The 23,447-nt window shown below is 47.6% G+C and overlaps 1 protein-coding gene across 8 annotated transcripts in view; it reads right to left on the bottom strand.

Moving 5' to 3' along the window:
- Positions 1-1,763: 1,763 nt before the first annotated feature.
- Positions 1,764-23,447, bottom strand: part of dbn1 (drebrin 1) — an 87,501-nt gene continuing 65,817 nt past the window's right edge. For 3 of the 8 annotated variants that reach the window (XM_015349909.2, XM_015349908.2, XM_015349910.2), the window contains 12 exons: positions 21,507-21,653; positions 20,370-20,447; positions 18,917-19,068; positions 18,351-18,416; positions 18,111-18,177; positions 17,180-17,233; positions 16,584-16,698; positions 14,146-14,268; positions 8,758-8,889; positions 6,100-6,653; positions 4,678-4,783; positions 1,764-4,378 (listed from right to left, as the gene is read on the bottom strand). In XM_015349909.2, coding sequence (XP_015205395.2) covers positions 4,311-4,378; positions 4,678-4,783; positions 6,100-6,653; positions 8,758-8,889; positions 14,146-14,268; positions 16,584-16,698; positions 17,180-17,233; positions 18,111-18,177; positions 18,351-18,416; positions 18,917-19,068; positions 20,370-20,447; positions 21,507-21,653 — 1,662 coding nt within the window. In that variant the 3' untranslated portion in view covers positions 1,764-4,310. The remainder of the gene's footprint in view (positions 4,379-4,677; positions 4,784-6,099; positions 6,654-8,757; positions 8,890-14,145; positions 14,269-16,583; positions 16,699-17,179; positions 17,234-18,110; positions 18,178-18,350; positions 18,417-18,916; positions 19,069-20,369; positions 20,448-21,506; positions 21,654-23,447) is intronic. The other 5 variants (XM_015349911.2, XM_015349912.2, XM_015349913.2 and 2 more) reach the window with 4 other exon arrangements.

Below are 23,447 nucleotides of genomic sequence, written 5' to 3'. Positions count from 1 at the left end.
GGTGCGCGGAGTGTTTGTTAAAACACAACCGTCAGCAGCTGAAGTAAAAGAAAAAATAATGCATATTCAATACTTACAGGTGTCTTCAGTTTACTTTATGAATTGGGCTCTCTAATTTACAGCAAGAAACAGAAGCTGAAAAGAAAGCGCTCCGATTGTCAAAAATCTGCTTTTCTGTTCGGACAGTTATCGGAGGCCAGGGCAGTTGGAGGTCCAGACATTTCCGAGTCTCTCCGTGTATTTCTGAAAGTTCCTTCAGAAGTTCTGTCCTGAGCTCCAGATCTGAACTTCCACTTTGTGACTTTAGAAAATATGCCTCTGCCTTCCTTAAAGTAACAATTAGCATTCATATGTGGGCAAAGCCTTCATTTTTGGGGTGTATTTTTCCATTGTCCTACAGGACGTTTATTAATCGTAGTATTGAAGTAATTATTTTGTAAAACATTTTCAATGTCCATACGTGTATATTTTTACAAGTCTGTGCCTTAATGGACCATCAGTATTCTTGGCTTGTTTTGTTTCTCTATAAACATATACCTGGAAATGTGATTAATGGAACCAAAGGAGCTCCTACATTTTATCTTTGTTTTTAATTATTCAACATTTAGAGCACTGCACTCGCGGGTAGGAATGGAGCAGTAAACCTGATTTACTAGGTAAATAAATCTCTATGGCTTCCATGTTTTGCACAGCTGAGGCAGAAATGAACTGTGTTGTCTGCAACACACAGCTTCAGGCTTTACTCTTGATCATAAAACATGAAGGTACAATATTAAAAACCATTCTTTTAATGCACCACAGCTTTGGCAGCGCAGGGTGGAACAGAAAACACTGTGGGTTCATGTGACAGTATGTGCCCCAGCGGAGTTTCCTTTAGGGGCTGACAAAAAGAAGCCATAATGAAAATCAGAGCAGAACTGTAAAAAGTCCAGTGTTGTCACTTAGATTTTACGTTATTCCGCGCAACTGGTAAATGGGTTATGTACTGTACTGTGGAGCAACTGTACATGTGCTCTGTTCAGATCATCAAACGATTACATCCTACATCTGCTTCCCAGGAGGTGAAGAAGACAAATATCTGTACAGACCCACAAGTGAAGGTGCTGCAGTTCACAGGAATGTCTGCCGTGCATCACCTGGCTGCAGTGACAAGCATTTGCCAACGTTTGTTGGACGTGAATGTAATTCTTGACAATCCACTGTCGAGATATTGCTGTTAAGACTTTTAGCCTTGTTTGGGTCCCTCTTTATTTATTTTTAATGTCGGAACATAGGCCAGTGTAAGTACTGTACAATAAAACACAATGAAATCCCAGTGCACTGTGTGCGTTTTGTTTTTAAACCAACCTCACACCCCTCCACCTCTGTGATTGCCCACCAGAACAGTGGGAGCCCAAGGCAGGGCCGCGATGCGTAAATACTCACAATCCCTGGTATGACGTGTGATGCTCTTCCTGCCCATTGGTGAGGCAGGCTTGATGGGAACTGAGAATTCCCATTTCTGCATCTGCTTGGCCGAACACCAGGAGCAGAGCCACTCGACTCGCAACGCTGGTCTCCTGTTGCACAGCTGAGCTGACTGAAGCAAGGGAAGTCAAGTACACAGCACACAACAGCCTACCTGCAGCCCTCGAGACATACCACTGGAGCAGAAGCCATGTCTCCCAGCTGTGCCCCCTTTCCACGAGCTCCACTCCCCTTTGGACAGAAATACTCGAAACACACTACCAAGAAACGCAGCAGCACCCAAACAAAAACGTTCGGAGGTTTCAGAAAGTCTTTTTATTAACATACATCAGCACTTAGCATGTCACAAAAAAATCTTGTGCTTATTTCGAAAAACAGAGTGCATGAGGTGCGGACAGAAGGAAAAAGAGTAAGAATGAAAGGAAATCACTCGAAACGAGCAAAGAAACAGGCTAGCCTGGCAGGAGGGGCGGTTATGTCCTAGCGCTCTGAAGGAGAGGGGAAATGGAATAATAAACACTACCATGAAGTTTAAAAGAGAAGAATAATACATTAAAATGATTTCAAAAGCTCCACGGTTAACGTTAAAGATGCTGGCTCCTGCGTATAACGCTTGATGGATATCAAAGCTAAAAGAAAAGTAGAAATCACACACTCCCTAACACTGCCCAACAATGACCACACAATCCCACAACACACCTCCAGTATGTCATACAGGCCACAATTGCAAGTTATGTCAGTATTACAATTACAGTTATTAATACAACTGCGCTACCTAGGTTATTCTTATTGCTTGTTCTGCTCAAATCCCCGCGCCCTGAAACATTTTTGCCCGTGTTTAAAACTGTGGAAACAGTACTTTCCTGGCCACAAGCCTGCTATTATAGGAGTGAATCTTGTACCTACAGATGGAGCCGGTACCTCCTATAGTATGGAAGACAGCCAAACATGAAGGGTATTTGTTTGCATTTGGAGATAAAAAGGTGGGAATTTGAGATTCATGTTAATGATTTAGCAACCTCTGAGCTGCTTCCCTTGTTAGAGACTGAATTCCTACCAAATTAAACAGTCTTGACAATCTATGAGGGATTTGAGTTACTGTTTCGTCCGTGGTCTTGTAAATGTTACTTTGAGCTTGATAGAGAAAAGAGCAGCAAAGCAAATGCAATATCACCTCCTGCTGGAATTACCAGCTCTTATGATGAACATTAAAAGGAGGGAAATTTCATTTTGCTGTATCTCACACCAGAGGTAAAAGCTTGGAACTAAATCCCTTTCTTGGGTGAGGGTGGTTTAAAATAAATTGATTCAACTTTAACTGCAGCAACATATGACAAGCCATGAATGTTTTCTCCCCATGTTTAACACACTTCACTTAGAATACATCAGGAAAGTTGAGAAGTGAATACATTCAAGCAGAGGAGAAAAACCTCTGCTTTCAGGATTATCAGACAGCAGCCAGTTCTGTTCTTCATATGTTTTATTTATTTCAAGGAAAAAGCAGCACAGTTCTGATCATGTAAAACGCACGTTGTGAAACAAAATTTCAGTGTCCAGTTCCGAACCTGCATGTCCAAGTCTTTCTCCCTCAGCTCCCAGCTCCATTCCGACCCCCTGTGCAAGGATTACTGACTTGAAGCTGGTAAAATCATTACTTTTAACATACAGGTTACAAGAGACACTTTATAGGATGTAATAAGGAAACTATAAACAGTGAATTACACATTTGTAGAAGAGAACAGTGTGCCTTTTTGTTAATAACATGCATAACAGTGAAGTTAGTATTCGTAATGATTGGCTACTAGTAGGTTAACTGATGTGCAGCTTCCTTCTTGTTCTCCTGCGGATATATTCCAAGTTTCTATCAGGGATTTGTAACCCCTGACGTTAGCATTATCACTTCCAGTGCACACATACATATAGAACTGGTTAAGAAGACGTAAGAGCAATTTTAAAATGCTAGGTTTAACACATAGAAAAACGGACTATACCACTGTAAACTATGCTGGAGCACAGAATCAAATACTGAGGCTTGAGGGTACAGAGAAGAGTCTAGTTTCGGCTAGCAGTACTGGTATGGTTTCCACAGTTCCATAGTTAAAGATTGCTGTCCCAATAAAATAAAACGCACGCCATCTATCCATTTTCCCTCGACTGAGTCTTTTTTGGTGCTCAAAATATACAAGTACAAACAAAGCTATTTAAAAAGTGAATTGGCACGATCCTAAAACAGTCATTAGTTATGCAGTTGGCCTCCCGTTCTCAGAAGCAGAGTCAAATGGATCCTCTGAAAGCAGCAACTCTCCAATATTGATAAAAAGGAAGGGACACAAGGAGCTCGCACAGCCCGGGGACCCCTCCCACACACACAGACTAGGGGTCCTCAAGCCCTCCTTCCAGGAGGTGGGAAAAAGACCCGATGGAACTCAAGAGAACTGACCGCAGGATTTCTTCTGCTAACTAAACAAGAGGAAGGGATCCACACAGGAGGAGCTAAAGCTACAGGAGCAGGTGCCAAGGAGTGCGAAGGGACAGCGAGGCCTCTACGCGTCTAACACGCCGTCCACTTCTAGTGAAGCCAATGCAAAGTGCTTTATCTGCCTTACTGATTTTGCTCCCAAGTTAAGCTTCAGTCTTCCCTATAATATGCACCCAATCTTCCGTGCTAGAGTTTGCTTCTTTACCGAGGGCAGAGCAAGGACAAATGGAGCTCTTTTGCATCTTTAACAATAACCAGAATCTTTCCAGTAGTTTACCTTTTTTTTTACATTTTACAGATTTTTTTGATGCAAGACTTATTATTACATTATTAGTTTTTCGAAGACGCCTTCACCTTCCTCTCGTCACTCCGCAGCGCCGTACTCATCATCCTCCGTCACGGGGTCGTTGTCCCAGCAGGTGATGTCGATCTCTGTGGGGAGCACAAACACATTCAGGGTTTTCTTCGCTGAGAAACGGGCTACAGTGAAACCAAGGGGAGAGTAAGTATTTAGCTCTTGGGGAAAAATGTCATAAAGCGGGCTACAGATGTAAAATAAATCCAGCTCATGAGTCAAACTTCTAAATTCGTTATCAGAACATCTTAAGCCAAAAAACAGGGACACCTCCAACAAAATTAGTGGCTCTTCAGTTACAGACCATGGTCTTCTTGTACTTCCTCTAGAAAGCTCCACTGCAATTTCCATGGGGTGGTTTCAGTGTCATCTTTACCTGGGGGCTTGTTATAGAAAACTGGTGTGGGGGTGATCTTCGCAGAGCTCTCCTCCGACTGGGCAAACTCTTCCTCCTGCGACTGGCTGAAATAGCCTTCGCTTGCCTGTACAAGGAAACGTTGAACACCATGTTAGCCATATTGGTCACGGGAACATGGACAGAACCAAACTCCTACATCAATCTATCAGAATTTATTCAAAGGAATTAATATAATTTGTATAAGCATTGTATAAGAATACAGAAATATATATACACACATACTGTACTGTACTGTAGATGACCACATCAAAAACAAAACGTTTTTAATAGAGAAATCTAAAATAGTGTTTTATATTGTAATGCTACAAGGTCTAAGCAAGGCTGTAGCGCTCCAGGTTACGATCTTGTTGCTTTGTCTGCCCTCTAATGGACACATGCAGGTCTGCTGCGAGTCCCATGTCCTCCGGTTGACACACAGGGTGTCAGTAGGGGCTCTAGCAGGCTGCAACACTCTGCTCTGGTCTGAGTGTAAGCAGATACATAACCCCCAGCCCGTTAACCTCCCACTCCCACCAACAGCAGACGACTAAGAGCACTAGCTTCTTTTATAATCAAACCGCTGGAGCCTCTTTTACATTGGCAAACAGCCAGGCTGAGTGATCCATACAAGACGAGAGACATCCCTTAATCTGTTCAGAATAGCTATCAGCTCCATTATATCAGCTCTTCAAATTGTTCACATGGAATAACCAGCTGCTACAGAGCTTTCTCCCGAGGCTTCTTCCATTACAAGAAAGCCGCTTATTCTTGGAATGTCTCAGAAGCACTGGGCTCAAGGTGGAAATAGGAGCCGGGCAGAATCCCAGTCCAGGGCAGGGCGGACAGAGAAACACCATTCAACCCAGCCAGAGAAGCCCCCCCCCCCGACAATGGGAGAACAGGAAACTCCACACAGAGGTGGTGACCACAGCCCAGAAGGGAACCCAGGACCGAAGAGCTGTGAGGCTGCAGTGCTCATGGACATGCTACAGCCTCCAGTGTCAGAAAGTCATGATGTCTCATGCTGCCAATCCCACAGAGCTCGCAGAGCTGGCTGGCAGAGAGATACAGCTCTCGCTGACAACACTGAAATGGTTTCGTCCAGGAAGTTCCACTGCAAACTCAAACCAACGGCTTAGGTTGCCCACACTGACAAAAACCAGCCTCGAACCCGCGACGTCTGGGGTGGGGCTCTACCCGTTACGCTACTGTTGAGCACAGAGTGAAATGGCCTCCCCCTCAGAAATCTTAGATGGACGTGATGTTCTATAAACAGGTAGAAACCAAGGAGCTGGATGGGAAGAGTGTCCATCAATGGGTCTTGTGGCTTTGGAGGATCAGTGAGCACGTGTGGGCCCCATGTGGGCCCCATGTGGGCCGAACCGCGGGCCGGACCCTCACCTGTGTCCCTTCCTTCAGCAGCGCCTCCCCGTTGGTCATCAGCAGCTGGCCGTCGTCGAGGTCCTGGCTGTCGGAGCCCGAGGCCTGCTGCAGGGCATGCTGGTAGCTGATGGTCATCGGGTGAGTGCCGGCCACGTCCACCAAGCTGGAGGGGTCGTCTTCCTCCGCGGCGCCCTCGCAGAAGGAGGCAGGCGGCTCGGGCAAGTCGTCGAAGCTCAGGAGGGGCTGGGGGAGGGCGGCCGGCTCATCCCCTGGGGCCAGGTCCATCAGCGCGGCCGGGGGAGCCGGGGGGGACGTCTCCGAGAGGTCCACCAGCGCTGGCAGGGGCTCCTGGTTGGGGACGGGGGGGACCTGAGGGTCAGAGCTCTCCCAGAGGTCCAGCAGGCTGCCCGACTCCTGCGGGGCAGGTGCCGGCGGATCTCGGAAGCCGGCTAAGGCGGTGTCCGCTGCTTCTCCCGAGGGCACGAGGGGCTCTCTGGCCTGGGGGGCCACACTTTGGACAGGCTTGGCTGGAGAGGTCTCCTGCACGGGGGGGGGCTGCTCCGGCTCTGGGGCTGTGCGGGGTCACCGAAAAAGAGAAAAGAGAAGACTGATCAAACCAAGAAGGGGATCCCCTAATCAAATTATAATTAATTAATAATTAATGAATCTGTTGTAATTGCTCTGTTGTTAGTATTTATTATGTTTGTAATGTACTGTCTACGCTGTGTGGTGCCGTCTGCTGTACTGTGTCTGACTGTCTTGAGAGATCAGCGAGAATAAGAATTCTTCAACAAACAAACTCCTCTGCTCTCTGCTCTCAATTATAAAAGATAGTTGGGAGGACGATTAGGTGCTCATCTCACACCTTCACCTTTGTTCACCTCGCACCCAAGACTTCCTTTCGCATCTCTCTCTCACACACCCCCACCTCCCAAACTGCACCCCTGCTGCAGCTCCCTGGCTCATTCCTCACAACAGTGAGGGGGGTTTGGCCCGTTGCCAGCCTCAGATAGACTGCAATTCCCTTAGCTAGGCGAGCTAAAGAGCAAATGCTTTATACATAGGATTATATAGGATCTGCATTTACAGTGTGGGTGCATACAATCAGTATGAACAGCAAGCTCTTGCACCTAAGCTAAGAGCAAGTGCTGGAAATGTTCTCCCAGCAGAATGGGAATTCAAATACAATTTTAAAAATGTTTTATAGAAATGCCTGCAAGCCTGCATAAAAACCTGAAATGAATCCAACTGCCATGCAAGAGGGGTACGTTGCGTGAACGCTAATTCACCCTGATAGCAAGGGATCTGACTGGGCATGGGTGATGACTTCACTTCTCGATTGTCTAGCTTGGTGAAAATCAAAACACAGAAAGGGACCAATATGCCCCACTCATCCATAGAACGATGCCTTTGTGTCCTTGGTTAGCTGGAGCCACAATTCCACAAGTCACAAGTGGGCTGCTCGGGTCCTCTTTAGGGACGAATCAAGGCCCTGCATCGTCCACCCTGATGGACACCGGCACACGTGTCACAGACATGCGGATTGACATTCTCTCTCTCTCTTCCTGTTTTCTGCACAATTGCAGACGTGTGAGCGGGCAGTAATCTGGTTCCCGTTTTCCAGGTGTCTTTAGCGTGGGTGCACAAAGACCTGCCGTGCTGAATAAAGCTCACCGATCTGTGAAGTCAGCCTGAGCTTAAACACACAAATGAGGAGGCACCCATGTCATTTTCTCCACGTTTGTTTCAAAGAGATGAGCTGGAAGCAAATTTTTCTCTCTCCCTACCAGACAACCGTGACATCTCAGTTACTTATTAACGGGCCTGGCTCCATCGCAGCTACCACTCTTCTGTAGTCATTCTAGCAGAGAGACTTTTCACATACTAATGAGGCGGTGGAAGAAAAATAAACCGGGCTGCACTGTGACTTAGAAGCTTGCAAGTTGCCCAGTAAGCTATTTAAAGATCAACGACTCGATATCCTTGAAGTCAGCAATTGCGGAGTGCAGCGTTCCCGTCGGGGAGATTACTTCTCCTGTCACTGACGCCTTATTTAGTCTTCGACGGTGATAACGCAAGGGCAACCGTGTCTGAAAGTAGACAAATTTATCACGTTTGGACCCTTCAACCGGAGCGTTGCTAGGAGTGGTCGCACACACAGCCATTCCATCAACTTGCACTCGCTCCCCAGCCTCGGAACCTCTGGATATCTATTAACATTCCAGCCAGGACTCTCTGAACCTGCTCAAGGACAAGAGCAAGCCCTTCTGCCCTTTAGTCATTATCTTGCTTCGATGGGTTTTTGGTTTTCTTCCCTAATTCAACCGAATATAAGGCCCCTGACTTTATTTTTTAATTTTGAGAGCAATTCACATCTTACTTCAGGGGGGCCTGATGAAGAAGAGTGGAAATACAGTCGTACAGCATGATGCTGAAGCACAGCAATCTGTGAACGGAGAGATTACCACCTGGGAGTCAGGATCAGCATGGAAGATCCATAGGCAGATTGGAAAAAGCACATGCTGATCTGGCTAATGGATCTGGTCTACATTTCTGGCTCAAATGGCTCTAGAAGTTCCTCATTGTTCTCTACTGTGAGCTATGTTAACATGGAGCATGGGATGGCTTGTGATTACTGCCCCTGGTCTGGCAAAGTAGGGTGTCCTGTGCTCCTACCCCAGTCCTCCCGGATCTCCGGCTGGGAGTCGTCTTCCGTCTCCTCCAGGATGGGCGTGGTCACGATTTTGGGGATGGATGTTGGGGAGATGGAGGCAGGGCTCTGGTCTGTGCCAGCATCTGCATTGTCATCTGGAATAAAGAGACAGAGGGAAATACAGAACGACTTACAAAAATCAAAGGGCTTTAATGCTGCAGCTCTCAACTGGGGAAAGCAACAATAACACCTTCTAATTGTATGCAAAATATATTTTGTACTGACTCTTGGGAACAATCCACTATTTCTGCTTTCATGCAAACAGAAACAGCTTTCGTAGGACAATGCTGCTTAACTGAACATCATTTCTTAATTATTATTCTAGCTGTTCTCCTTACAACAACTGCTTCAGGAATCCTCTGCTATCAGCGTTCAGTCTGTTCCTAACTTGGTGATGCCTTATAACTCACAATGGGGTTGCCTGACAATGACATTGAATTCATCATTTTTCATCCCCACACATGCCCACATTTTCATGTTTCAGACTAGCTAGTATTTCTGAAAAAAGACAAAATAAGAATGGTACAGAAAACCAAGAATCTGGAACAGGGCAGAAAATTAAAATTAATGTATAACCGAGCAGTCCAAGTAGTCCAAGTTATTAAGAGCCCACTACACAGGAGGAGCTCAAGAGCAAAACTAGTCAGCTGTACCTGTATAATTGTAGAATTGTGTTTGTCACTGTATTCATTTTTCGTGAGGCTCCAGAGTTGCCTGCTATCAAATAGTGGTCGACACTGTCAACGTACTTGAATAAATGGTAAAACACGAACCAGAGGATACAAGTAGAAATACGCAGCAACCAATCGCCTTCAGAACAAGAAACTTGGCAGTGCGTTAAAAACTGAGAACAAGATGCACTGATTACACAAAGGACTGTAGGAATACGGAACAATCTGCCCAGCCATGTTACTGAAGTCAATATCCTGACTTCCCTCAAGAAACAGCTGGATGAGATCAATTAGCTCGCTACTAACCTACCTGCCACATGGGCCAGATGTGCCGCATGCCCCCCTCGTAATTATAACTTTATTTATGTCTTCGAAAACGAGCACCTTGACTAGTTGCGCCACTCTGTATTTCTACTGCTGCGTTTCCCTCCTCTTGCACAATATTATAACATTTTCAAGGGGACCAAACAAAACAGGAATAAACTGCACTGTGTCCTGTATATTCTGAAAAAAAAACCCATCACGGGGCAAGTAACACGCTTCAACCAAAACATCAAGATGTTGGTCCTGGTGAAAGGTCTGGCAGCCTGCACAGGCGACTGAGCAGCAGCCTGCGACCAGCGGAGCCCTGTCATTCTGAGCACGAGCAGACCGTAGGGACGCCAGACCAGGGGACAGAGCGTGAGCACGACACCCTGGAAAATGACATTCCTGGAGTAAGACAGGACCTTAATTAGGTATATAAATACCCGTTGAAAAATAAGGAATAGACAATGCTGAAGATACTGGATGCTTACAGATTATTTTAGTTTGGAAATTTAGAATTCTACAATGTCAGGATTGTTTTGACAATAATCTGAGAATAGTTAATTGTGATATTTTGTATATTATGTCTTTCCAGTTGGATTACGAATTTCCAAAACTAGTATTCTCCAGTCAGGTGGACTGTAACCCTCAGACTGGGGTACTTCCTGGTCCAATTACTCTGTCTGCTGGGCAGTAACTTTGCAGAAGCTCTGAAGTTCGTGACTCTCTCTCTCTCTGGTTATTGCTGCTTTTGGTTATGAAGCAGGTATTTGATAACCGCAGGACTTCACACGCAATGGCACCTCAACTAAACCCAACAAGCAATTTCAAAAACCTCTCTGTCTGCCTCCCATTCCACAAAAAGTTGAAAACCTGCATTGGTCTCCAACTTCACCCAGCTAACACCAAGATCAAGAATTTCACATTTATATCATTAGTGTAAAGTTTTATTGTTTCATTTCAGTAGCTATTGTATAAAAATGTATCTTGCATTGTATTTTTGCTTTGCAGTGCAACGTGCAAGTTTTGAAAATACAAATTTTGTTAAACTTTTGTTAAATTCTGTTTAACAATAAGCATGTAATACGACTTTAAATAGAACTGTATTATTAACTATGGTACCTTGCAGAAAGGAATCAGATGAATGCCTGAATAATAAAACTAATAATAGCTCAATCAGCGTGAAGTTGGCAGTGTCGCACAGACTGGATCATTTCTTTGGAAACAGAAGTGGGGGCAAATGTGCTTGTGATCAAGGCGAACAGACGTCAATACAGAATAAGTCATAAAGCTTATTTAAATAGAATCTATGGGTTACATGTTCGATGGCTTATTAATACGGCAAGCTCATGCTGACACACTAACGTCATGGTGCAATCAAGACAAAATGCCCTTTGCTATCACAAGGCCACGTTCCTTACCTACAGCTCTGTGCGTGAGAGAATTAAATTTGGACTGGTGATAGAATGCGTCTTCACGCAATACTGACTACAAGCCCAAACCAGGAGCCTCTGGGTTCTTAAGAACAGATGAACTGTGAAAATAGCACATCCAGCTACTAAGGACGTCTATTAATCGCTCTAAATATAATGGCAAGCGTCCTCAGATCTTCATTACAGATCCAAAATTAACACAGCGTGAACTGCATCTTCCCAGCCATCATGGGGCCGTGCTGACTGATACGACCTGCAGACAAAGCGCAGTTCCTCTCAAGAAAGTGCAGCCATTGTCTTTAAAGAACCTCGGCTGTACCAGGGCGTCATGAAATAAAGAGCTCCGTGAGCAGAGAAGGGAGCATCATGGTCATTCTTGCTGTAAGTCAAGTCAGAGAGCAACATCTACATAATGAAGACCACAAAGGATGCACGTCTTCTAATTACGTCTTCTAACACTAACATGGCACGAAGCCCAGAAGAGACACACACTTCCCTCAGGATGCAAAATCAAGATAAACGCTCAAGTCCGATATCCAATCACAAAAGGTTTATGAATCTCCCAGTTACAGAACCACACCTGTTTACAGACTTTTTTTTTGGGAGACAAGAGCCCGGGAATCCCCTTTTCAAAGGACACTTTGTAGCGCATACTGGGAAAATGACCTTTGAAAGAAGAGAGGTGCCGAAAACAGAGACACTCTCAGTGAAAGAGGAAGAGCTTAAAGCAAAGAACTTCATTTTTGCCAGGTCACCTGCCATAAAACCAGCTCAACAGTTGTCCTACAGCACAACATTATCATGGACAGAACAAAGGGCTGTTGGTTTTCTGAATACAGGTTGTCAAATCAGCTGGACACATTTACAGGGCCACCTCCAAAGATCCGAGCTCCACAATAAAGCTGTTCAGCAGTCATCTCAATCAAAAACCAACAAAAAGTTCACTCCTACTGCCGTGTCAGCAAAAGACCTTTTCACACATGGCAAAATCTAACAGTTTTAAAGGGTTAATGGAGCCACTACCATTTTCTAGCTTTATTTTACAAATACAAACCCAAGAGAATTAAATTTGCTGGACAGGGAGAGAGCAGGTGGAGTCTTCCAACACCTTCTGTGTTGTGTCTCCTTTTGAATTAGCAGATCAGAACCTTGTCCCCTATCGATTTCAACACATCGAGAGCAATTTGTTTTGCTCTACGACTAAACGTACTGAAAATGAGCGGTATTGTCCATTTAGGGAGATGGGCATGGGGTGTTCAAGCAGGACTTCCTTCATGTTTAAGAACATAGCCATAAAAGTGGGAACTTCCTCTGTAAACAAGGGATTCTAAAGCAGGTGACAACATAAAGATGACAAACTAACATTCTCTCTCAGCCAAATTCCACAGAGGAGAAGCTGAAATGGAGACACTACGCACAGCACAAAACAGGTCAGAAAGACAATAGACCCATAAATCTGCTTAAAGGAGATATATAACATTTTGGCAGACTTATTGATTAACAAAGTATGGATCCTTTCCTTCAGACAACTGCAACCATTTGCAAGCAATGGGCATTGAATAAGTGCAGGCAACACCAGTTTTATATAAACTTTCAGAAATATCCCAAAGCAAACTCGCTGCATTGGTCTGTATCTCACTAGAAACAAAATCAAGACACGAACATACCGTACTAACATTACATCCATGTCACATAGTAAGGGGACTGTCCCAGCTTCCAAATGTACTTCAGTGTCCATAAAATAAATACCGGATCAGACATACCGGCCTTCTGCTTGTTCATCTTGCTCAGGCCCACAAAGCTAACATCCCAGATGCTGGTGTGTTTGTGGCAGCTCTGATTTGTGCCTGGTGCCTTTGTTATTGCCGTGCAGTCTTTGTGTCCAGGCTGCATCCTCCCCCGGGCATCCGTACAGAACTGGATCCACACAATGGATGCCGTGCATGAACACCAGTGGAATGCGCGCAAGAGGAAAATCAGAAGGACCGAGTGAGAAGCTGAACTGCAGTGGAGTCAGGCTGTGCAAGTGCTCCCTGAACGTTTAGATGAAGCCTTTGCAGTGAAAGCAAAACGGGGTTATCAATGAACTGCTTCAGCAGGAAAGGCCGAAATGTGTGTCAAAATCAGTGTTCGTCAGCGCGGTGCCACTTGCTGTGTCTGCTTCACTCCTGCAACGTCGCACGGCGTGGCCCACCAAGTCTTCCCTCACCAAGCGTGGAGCTCGTTCACACGCAGGTTCCATACTGAGCAGCGGTCTTCCCAACCGACACACAGCCCCGCCCGTGGAATCCCTGCTTCTCCAGCAGCTCAGGACCCCCGCGGCGCCGTCCTGCCTCTCGCGCGCACAGGGCTGGTCTCTCAGGCACGTCTTCCTCACACGAGCGCGCACACGACTCTCTTTAAATCGCTCGATTCTTCCGCCACTTTTTAGCACGTGTGGCGATTTCATTACGACGACATACTGTGTTACTTTCCTATGCTGAATTGAAACTAACGTTGTTGTGCTTGCAGTTGCTGAGGGAGGAGTCTGTGCATTATGCTGGCCACAGATGAGTGTAACACAGACCATGGAAACCCAACCCCCCGTTTTCCATGAATTCCAGCATTTACCGAGCGTGGCTTTGCCAAACCGCTCTGCGGCTGGTGAGGGAAAGCTTTATTTAGAAATCGAAATGCATGAATGCATTTATGAAAAGACAACACGGCAAACTGCTACAGAGATCCAGCATTCCTGATGATATGTCTGAGTCTGTCTCATTTGAATCCGGTTTAGCACTGGAGTTTTAGTTTTAGGGGGCGCTGGGGCGAGACGCAGGGGCTGTGCGAGTCAGCTGTTGCTGCAGCAGCAAAGGGATGGGCTCACCGGCCACTCTACAGCCCAGCAAAGCAACTCCCTGGAGTTCAGCCCTCCAGCCAGGTGGGGGAGCTGTCCAGTACCTACCGGGCTGACCTGGCTGCAGCCGGGCGTGGGGCGGTGCTGGCGACAGCAGCGGGGAGCGAGGGGGGGACGAGCTGGGCTCAGGAAGACTGTGTTGCAACTTCAAGAACGGGCTGTCCAAGCGGCCTGAGAGAAGAAGGAGACAGGGTGGAGGGGACAGGACGGAGACCGAAGACATTGACGGAAGACAGAGAGTGGCAGGGAGAGACAGGAGAAACAGGACCACAAAGACATGTGAAGCAAGATGGCAGAGTAGCAGAGGCAGAGAATAAAATGGAGCCGGGAGGGAGAGGACAGAGATGGGGAGAGGAGGGAGAGGGGATGGATAGGCAGGCCAAGAGACCAGCGATAGATGTCACAATTATTTCCGAAAAATGTAAGGGAGAGTGGCAAGATTGGGCGAGGATGGAAAAGAAAACGAATGGACAATTGGAGTTGGTTGCAGTTTGGCGAGGGGGGTGGGGGGTGTCTCAAAGTAAACGAAGAGGCCATAAGAGACAGGTGAGTGTGAGAAGACAAGAACACAGACAACAGGATGGACAGACAGCCAAGAAAAAAAAGAGAGAGACAGAGAGGTCAGGCGGAGTACAGACTGTTGGATCAAGCCTTCCTCGATGGAGGCTGGTTCTGCCAGCCTGCGAGACAAGCAACAGGCTTCTTACCCAGAGGAAGAGTCTCACAAATGGGCAGCTACCGATTACGAGTCCTTCTGTGTAAAAGACTCTGGTCACTACAGGGCTCGGAGATATACCCACATGTTCCTATTAGAGTTTCTATTAGATTCTGAACGCTGGGAGATCTGAGAAAGGAATCCTCAACAGTTCACAGCCAATTATCTCCCTCTGCCATTGAATCCGATTATGAACTCAGGACAGGAGGCCCCCTGCCCTGCAATGGTCTTTGATAAAAACTTTAAATAGTTATCCAACACCACATCCAGTCTGGCAGCACGTGAGGCCAGATACAGATGCATTTCTCTCGCTTTTGTTCTGTGCCTGGGGTATTGTCACAGTTTCTGTTCATTCACGATCACACGAAGGGCAGCAGTCAGGGTTCTGGCCTCGTGTCTTGAAGGCTGTAGGTTCGAATCCCAGGTGACATGCTGCTGTGGTACCCCTGAGCGAGGCACACCGCCTGCACTCTCCCGGTAAAACACCCAGCTGTACACGTGGTTGCAAATGTAAGTCACTTTAGATAAAAGAATCAGCCAGTCATAAAAGTGGTCGTACAGAGATCCTATTTATAGGCTTTTTCCTGGCATAACTATATTTGCATAAAGATTTTCTAACTTGCATGCCATGCTCAAATTCCTTGCATCGTGTTCAACTGAACCTCCCGTCATTCTATCTTCAGAAGTTTGCTTAGAACTGCTCTTGTTGAGTCTGCTTTACCTCAAGCACAGCACACATTACAGTACCAACAGGATGTGTCACCTGAGTAAGTTTCGTCTACTTGAAGCGATCATATCGATCCCTTTATCCCTTTGCAATTAAGGAGCATCAGAGTTTTTGACCAGCAAATGTTTCAAATTTCCGTTAAGAAGGATAATGAAGGTGCTTCCTCATCACAAGTCTGCCACCTGCATTGGGGCTGGATTATTTATTTTGCCTCCTGCTACAAGTACGACTCCATTATTCCATACTGGACATTAACATCTGACTATGATAACGGTGATTTTTAAATAAGTTTAAGAAAATGTATCGGGAGATTACTGGATATTGACAACCAGGATGTCTCAGCTCGAATCCTGGGCACCAACTTTCGCTTGATCTTTTTGAGCCGCCAGGCACACAAGCATAAGTTTAGATAACTCGGTTTTACATGCCGATTTAAACACTCCCACCCCCTGTGGGATCAAAGCCAACAACAGAGAGCTAATCTTTGCTCATTGGTTGTCTACAAACTTAAAACCTATTTATCTGTCCATTCAACAGGCACAGCCTGGGCAGGAGCGGAGAGAGGACCCCTCCCATCAGCACCCCCACTGTGCTTGGCGGGACCGCATGCTGTCCGCCCATGCTCCGCGGCCCTCAGTGCTGCACGCCAGCTACCGCCGCGCACTCCCCTGACCCTGGGCAGACTTGACGCAGTCTCCGGCACAGCAGCCCGAGACAGGGGGGCGCTCAGCGCAGCACACTGCTGAAACCCACTGCCTCGCTCTGACAGAGACGTGCGGGGGCAGCCTGAGCAGGCCCGGCCCTTCCAGAGCAGGACACGGGCTGAAGGGCTCATTTCCAGTGCAGCTGGAGCATAGAAGGCAAAGCTGGAGAGACTGCCTCAGGGCTGTGGCGCGGCTCAGAAACACAGGCCTCAGTGTCTCGGCTCCAGGCGCTCCTGGAAGCCAGGGGCGCTCCTGTGCTCGAGCCAGACCGGATTTCGGTGAGAGACGGACACCCCCTGCGCAGGCCTCCTGCTCCTCTGCTTCCAGCCCCCGGCCTCACCTGTCCTGTGGCCGCTGACGGGAGAGCTGTCGAAACTGCAGGCCACCGCCTTCTCCCTCTGCTTGAAGAACTCGCGCGGGTTCTCCGTCCGCTGAGCGATGATCGCCGCAGCCTCCTGCCGACAGATAGCACGCAGGCTGAGTCCTGCAATCACGCACATGCATATATACACACAAACATGCACGCACGCAAACAAGCACATGCATACACATGTATACACACACACGTCCACATACGCATACACACACAAACAGAGTCTATCCTGGAATGGCAGGACACAAGGTGCCATACTGTAGAGGGACTAGAGCAGTCCATCACAAGATGGACACACAAGCACACAGGCACAATTTAGAGCCCTCAGCTGCTCTAACCTGGATGACTTTGGAAGATACAAGTGCCACACGGACAATCCAGAACCAGAACTGGACCCAGAACCTATGCACTAGCTGACCCGCCTCTGTGTCGCATTTCGCAATATGCTGCAGGACTGAATTCTGCGGAAGGAGATCCCCAGACATAGCGGAGGCAGCGCACTCACTATTTTACAATAAGCCGCCTTTTGGCGCCCCCATGTGGCCACGATGAGAATAACCCACCTCCACTTCAGACTCCTTCCTGTCCTGGGCACTGCTTTCGTTCTCTGGCTCTACCTGCACAGGGAGAGGAGAGGGGGAATGAAAAAAGGCTGACGTTCCACTTCTTAACCACCAGGGGGCTCTCTAGCAACACATTTTTAATAAGCTGGAGAGCACATCCAAAGCACCCCATGTAAAGGAGCATAAAACCGCGATTCAAAACAGCATTTTAAAGGGTTCCATCATATTCTCAGTATAACAGCTAAATTCAGGTTTGATATCTCAGTCGGGGATGTCAAAAAAACAATCTTTTTCGGTTCTGATTTTTGAGAAATAGATGCGCAGTGTTTGGTGGCGGTGGATTTATTTACAAGAGCGCTTAGAAACGGCTTGAGAGTTTCTAGTGTTGTGAGGGAAGCGAAACTGCTTTTTTTAAAAGGTCTTTGAAATTCTGTTGAATTTGGGTTTTCCTTCTCATTTCTGGCGGCAGCAGCGGAAGCAGCGCTCCTGCGGCGAGCGACATGTGACCTTTCTGCCGGATGCGTTGCCTTTGTCCATTCTGCTTAACCCGTTCAGCACCGAGCCTCTGCTCAACAGACACCACGCTCCCCTCTGCTTGTGCAGGGCCCCCACCCAACTCTAACGCCAGGACTACGCTGCCCTCTCCTGACTGTGGCGGGAGATCTGATCTGACCGAGCAGGAGAGAGGGGATCCTCCCCACTGGCTAAAGGAACTTTAAAAGGAGGAAATGGGCACAGATAATGCCACCTTCTGATATTCCAGGAAGTGAATGAGAGTTCAAAAGGCTTGCAGCCGGCACTGTGGTTCTGCGACTCCCTTTTCAAACGTGCTTGTCCCCCTCTGTTGCTCTCATGAGTCCCAGGGTCTTTTTTCCTCTTGTGTGTGATCATCCGGCTCGGGAGTTGAGCGGCGCAGCGAGTGTTCACTTACGAAAAGGGACGGGTCTCTCGTCTTCTCTTTGGCTTCCTCATCCTCCTGGCTCTGTAGCAGCTTCTTCCTGTCCAACGGCAAGAGAAAGGACGAGGTGAACAGAAGGGCACTGCCAGCCCTGAGGGAAGGTATTCTGAGCTGTGCCAGAGGCGATTCTGGGCTCCTCCTATGGCACCGGACGTCTACTACCTACAAAGCCAAGCCTATCGGAAAACCTTCACTCCCGACAGATTTATTTACCACTGTTCACCGGGGCACCTCGGGTATGGACTCTGGCGGACTACTTCGGGACCATCTGTGAGGGGTCTGAGAACAGAAGGGGAATTTAGGACAACAGGCTCCCAGGACTGGACAAAGGGTCACTGTTTTACACCAAGGGTCGTGGGAGACCGGAGGCTGACTGGCTGGACGAGATCCTCAGATCGATATACTTTTGGCAGACTACAGAGCCGAGGGACCCCACCCCCTTGGTAACCCCTAGAAGTGCATTATACACCAGTTATCCCCTGAGTAAAGGGCTACGCAGAGCTACTCTTACAGATCCCTCCCACTCCCTCTGTAGACCATGGCATGTCGCGGCCCAGAGCAGCAACGCACAGCAAAGCACGGAGAGCCAAGTGCAAGGGACAGGCCGAGAGATTTTAATGAACATTCACTACAGCACTTTTGCACAACTGCCGTGAGACCGAAGAGACGGAGCTCGCACGTCGAGGCGCCGAGGTGCACACCCCAGGCCTCCCCCGGGGGCCGGCCCGGTGGGCAGGCAGGCCTGAGGCCCATAGCGCAGGGCGGGGGGCCCGCCGTACCTGTGCTCCTCGATCTGCTGCTCCCTCTCGCGGTACCGCCGCTCGCGCTCCTCCTGCTCGCGCCGCTCCTGCTCCATGCGCTCCTCCTCGAACCGCTGGCGCTCCTCGGCCGCCTTCCGCCGCTCCTCCTCCTTGCGCAGCTCCTCCTCGCGCTGCGCCGGGAGACAGACGCCCCGCCCCGCCCCCGCCCCTACGTCAGCGAAGGCGGGGTTTTTGTGCCCCGCCTTCGACCCGTTCCCGCTACATCCTCGGAGCGCGCAACGGACGACCCACTCCTGAACTCCGAGCCAACGGAGATCAGGACTACGGGGGCTCGATTACCTTCAAATAATGAGGTTTTCTCTCATCATACTACGTGCAGGGGGCACGGCTCGGCAGGAGCAGAGCCCTGCGTCGCTTCAGGATACCTTCCCTGCTACGCAGTCAGAAGACTGTCTCTCCTTAGCAGCGCCATCGGGTTGACAGAACCTCCTGCACGTGTATGTTAATGGTTTCTTACACAGAGATTAGCCAATAGCTAGGGACAATTTAAACCATTAGAGTTAATTTGGCGAGAACACGAAAAACGCACTGAGGTTTTTTCAATATTTTAATTCTTCTTGAAGCCTAGACCCCTTGTACGTGGCTGGCTTGCATACTGATGGCTCACTCCAATCCACAGACCTCGTCTTACAACCGGTAATTAAGTCCTCAGCAGACGAGGTCCACAGAAAGCTAGATACCTCTGCAGCGGTGCTGGGATTTTGAATTCAATGCATATCAATGAAAGATGAGGTCCGGGGAAGAGCTCAAGAACACAGGGCTTTCCCCACCCTGGCAATTTCCTTGTCACTGTGTGCGTCTGTCACACAGACACACACAAAGCCCAGCAAGCGTTCATGCTCGTGTATCGTCCGAGCCCTTTCACCCACGGCTATCCAGACCACAAGGGGGAAGGCCACCCCTAACCGTGGCTCAAAAACATTCTGTGGTAGTCATCATCTGACAGTGTGTGAAAGAGCACCAGCCCTCCCAAAACTAGGCAGTTTGAGGCCAATTCTTAATTAAGCTTACTGAGACAGCCAAAGAGCCATCGTCACAGGATGGTTTTGATCCACATTCACCGACTTTTATGAAATGAAAAGGTAAAATGTTTGCATGGCTGCATTTGCCCCGACGAGCCTGCCCTGTACTTTGGAATCACTGAGGTCAGTAACGAGAGGCAGCAATCTACATTTTTAATACCAGGTTTTGGTAAAAAGGGCGTGCTTGGGGGTGAGAGGGAGTAACTGCTATGACAAAATAAAAATAAAACTCCCGTCTGCCCAGAAAAAAAAAACACTGGCTCCATCAAGAGCGCAGCAGCCTCAGCTCTGCTGTCCACACTGTGCTAACAGACGTCTATTCCTACGTTACGGAGACCTCGTCCTGGGCGCTGAGTCCCACCATCATTGAAAGGGAATTAATCCAGTACCTTGGCTTGCTCCCAGAACTCCTCCCGGTTGATTTTCTTCATTTCGATCTCTGCATTGGTCTTCTGGTAGCTGGTGCCCTGTTGGAAGAAGGCAGCTGTGGCTTGCTATCAGCTCATCTTGTCCGATGCGCAGCTGGTTCAGGGTGCAGGAGTGTGAGGACAGAAGACGGTAGTGCCGCTAGGGCGTTGGCCAAAATATTAGGAACCCACATCGACTAACAGCAAGTGCCTCTGTAACCTGCAAGAACCCATTCTCCCTGCAGGACTGACTTCTGCTGAGGGAGGGTGTGGTGAGGGTGGTAAATGCAGGTGAACTGCCCCTACCAGCTGTTTCTGGTTTCAGGGGGCTTGTTCTGGGTGGGGAAGATGATGAAGACCTGTCTCCTACCTTCCAGTCCAGCCTCATACCAGCTGCCACTGAGGGGACCTATTCACTTCAGGCCAGAGAGATTAACCAGATTCTGTGCTTCATGCTCTAATTGTGTAGAAGCAAACTGTACTGCTTAATCTCATGATGGAGCCCTTCAAGTAACTGTATATAACTGGGGTGTGAAATATCTCAAGTTGTTAGTGGAATAAGAGTTTTGTCATGCTAAGGAAAGATTTTTGGACTAGGCCAATTTGTCATCCCAGTAGACAGTACAAACAGACCAGTTTTGGATTTTTCTAAGAGATGTCCCATTATTTCAAGCCAAACACTACAGGAGAACTTCTGAAGACCAAACCTAGAGAAGAAGCCCTCTGAAGACCAAGCCCAGAGTTGATGCTGATGCTCTGTGATTGGTGGACACTTTTCTTTCCTTATTTTGTAACGGCGATCTTCTCAATACTTCTGACAGACTGTGGAGAACATCCAACGCTTCTCACACAAGACCCTATATCCTCTGGGCTTGGTGACATCGCACATTTTCTGTCTTGTTTGGCTGTTGTGTATTGAGTTTATGTCGCAACTTGGAAGATCTGACATTTTGCCTGTACGAAACAAACGCACTGCATTTTGCCAGGCCATTCGAGGGACTCTGCGATTCTGGAAGCAGTCTCCAGCTCCTCCCAACCGTCCAGAGGATGAGGCCACCTGTCTGAGATGTCTGTAATCACCCCTCCACCCTTCCCAAATACCCCACAGGAAGCTCATACCACAGTGTCTGGGTGCTCCTCGTCTCTCATTCGCAGACGGCTGAGCACAGGGCTGGCAACAGGGCCCATGCCATTGGTCAGTCTCTGGCCAATGGCAGCAGGGTCAATGTCTTCAATGCTGCTGGCGTTGATAATAACATCGACGCCCTAGTGCACAGAAAAAAGGAAGGTAAAATTGTGACCAGCCACAGTTAGACACCTAGATGCAAAAAATAATGCTGCCTGACTTTACACAATGAAGGTGGCTGACTGGAGGCAGGAGCACCGTTCTCTTTAGTGTTGCATGAAAACAACGAGAAGTATTTAAATAAAAGATCTGCAAAATGTAATATGCCAAGAAACCGTGTCAGTGCAGTACAGTTCAGAGGAAAACGAAAAATATATTTTGGCACACACAAACCGTTGGGCAGTCCATCACTGGACACGAACACACACCGGCCAGGGCCATCACTGCACACAAGGAAAATTTTGTTTTTACATTTAAGGTTGCCGGTTCGGCCCCTGAGCAAGGCCCTTCACCCCAGCTGCTCCAGGGGTGCTGTATAAATGTCTGACCCTGCGCTCTGACCCCCAGCTTCTCTCCCTGCCTGCGAGTCTCATGGAGAGCAGGTTGGGGGTCTGCGAAAAGACACATTCCTAATGCAAGAAATTGTATATGGCCAATAAAGTGGTCTTATATCTTAACTAGTGTCCTCCTCTTCCATCAGGACACAGGGAGTCAAAGTCCAAACCGATGACACCCAGGGGCCAAAATCGAACCCAGGGCCCCAAGGATTTGAGGCAGCAGTGCTACCTGCACTGCAGTTAGTTATGATGAAACATTTCTTAACATCAAAATCATGGATTAGTTGTCTTACTATCCCTGCAAGACATTAAATTAGATCTTCATTGTAATTGGAATTGTAACTGAGCACTTTAAAAATCAAAACATTTGATTGCTACTTAAATAGGCTGTAAACTATGAGCAAGTTATAACTATTAGCGTAAAGATTAATTACAGCTCATGAAAAGAATATTTAGACCACTCCACTACTCAAAGGAAAATAAGAGATCTCTTATTAAAATCTTCCAAATTGACCCTTTTTAATGCCTGTTTCAGTCCTGCCTTTAAAACGACCTTCAGCTGACTAAAGGTAATATTTCCCTGTGGACTGTTTCAGATCTTGAAGCTCAGTTTCAAAAAGACTTAAATGTACGAGCAGCACGTTTCTACCGCAGGGCTGCAGACTCCAGCCGGCGAGTGAAGAGGGACCAGTGACACACTCCTAATATCTACTGTTTCCTCTCCCATCAGGCTGCAGACTGAATGTGAAAAGGTACCAAAGACGGTCAACTCTGCAAATACGACAGTGCTGACATTTGTGCAGATGTCCAAAAGCTTACTGCAAACGTGTCTAACAGTCCATTAATTTTGATTTTTAGGAAAACCCCAGTGAAATTTAAGTCGCCAACATACCTGCATATCTGAGACAAAGGTTTTGAAGACCCTTTCCCCGACAGGAGACTAGTTCTTTTTTAGGTTCTGTTTGAATATACTACATTTAAAAAGCACTGACAGGCTCTATGTGCCGTGCAGAGCTGACATGCAGTCCTCAAAGGCATGGTGATGCTACAAAGGGAAGCTATTTCTGGCCGTCTCCCACTCACAGATTCAAAAGATGTGGAAACAATAAGCACATACCGTTCGGCTCACTACTACGGTGAAGCGTTTTTGACATCATGACATGAAGAGTGCCACATTAGTCACACACAAACACACTTCACCACACATCTCCAGCCCTCAAATATCATTACTGGGTAATTTCATTCGCCGGCAATTTGAATTCTAATTTGCTTGCCTGCAGGTTTCATAGAACCAATCATGGCGGTAGAGCACAGGCTTGAATTTTAATTCATAGCAGGAGGCTACAAAGTGCACTTATTCCACAACTAGTGTAACTA

Source organism: Lepisosteus oculatus, chromosome 11, assembly GCF_040954835.1.
Source record: "Lepisosteus oculatus isolate fLepOcu1 chromosome 11, fLepOcu1.hap2, whole genome shotgun sequence".
Classification (NCBI taxonomy): domain Eukaryota; kingdom Metazoa; phylum Chordata; class Actinopteri; order Semionotiformes; family Lepisosteidae; genus Lepisosteus; species Lepisosteus oculatus.
Note: the sequence above shows the minus strand (reverse complement) of the source record. Positions and strands in the feature narration are given on the sequence as shown.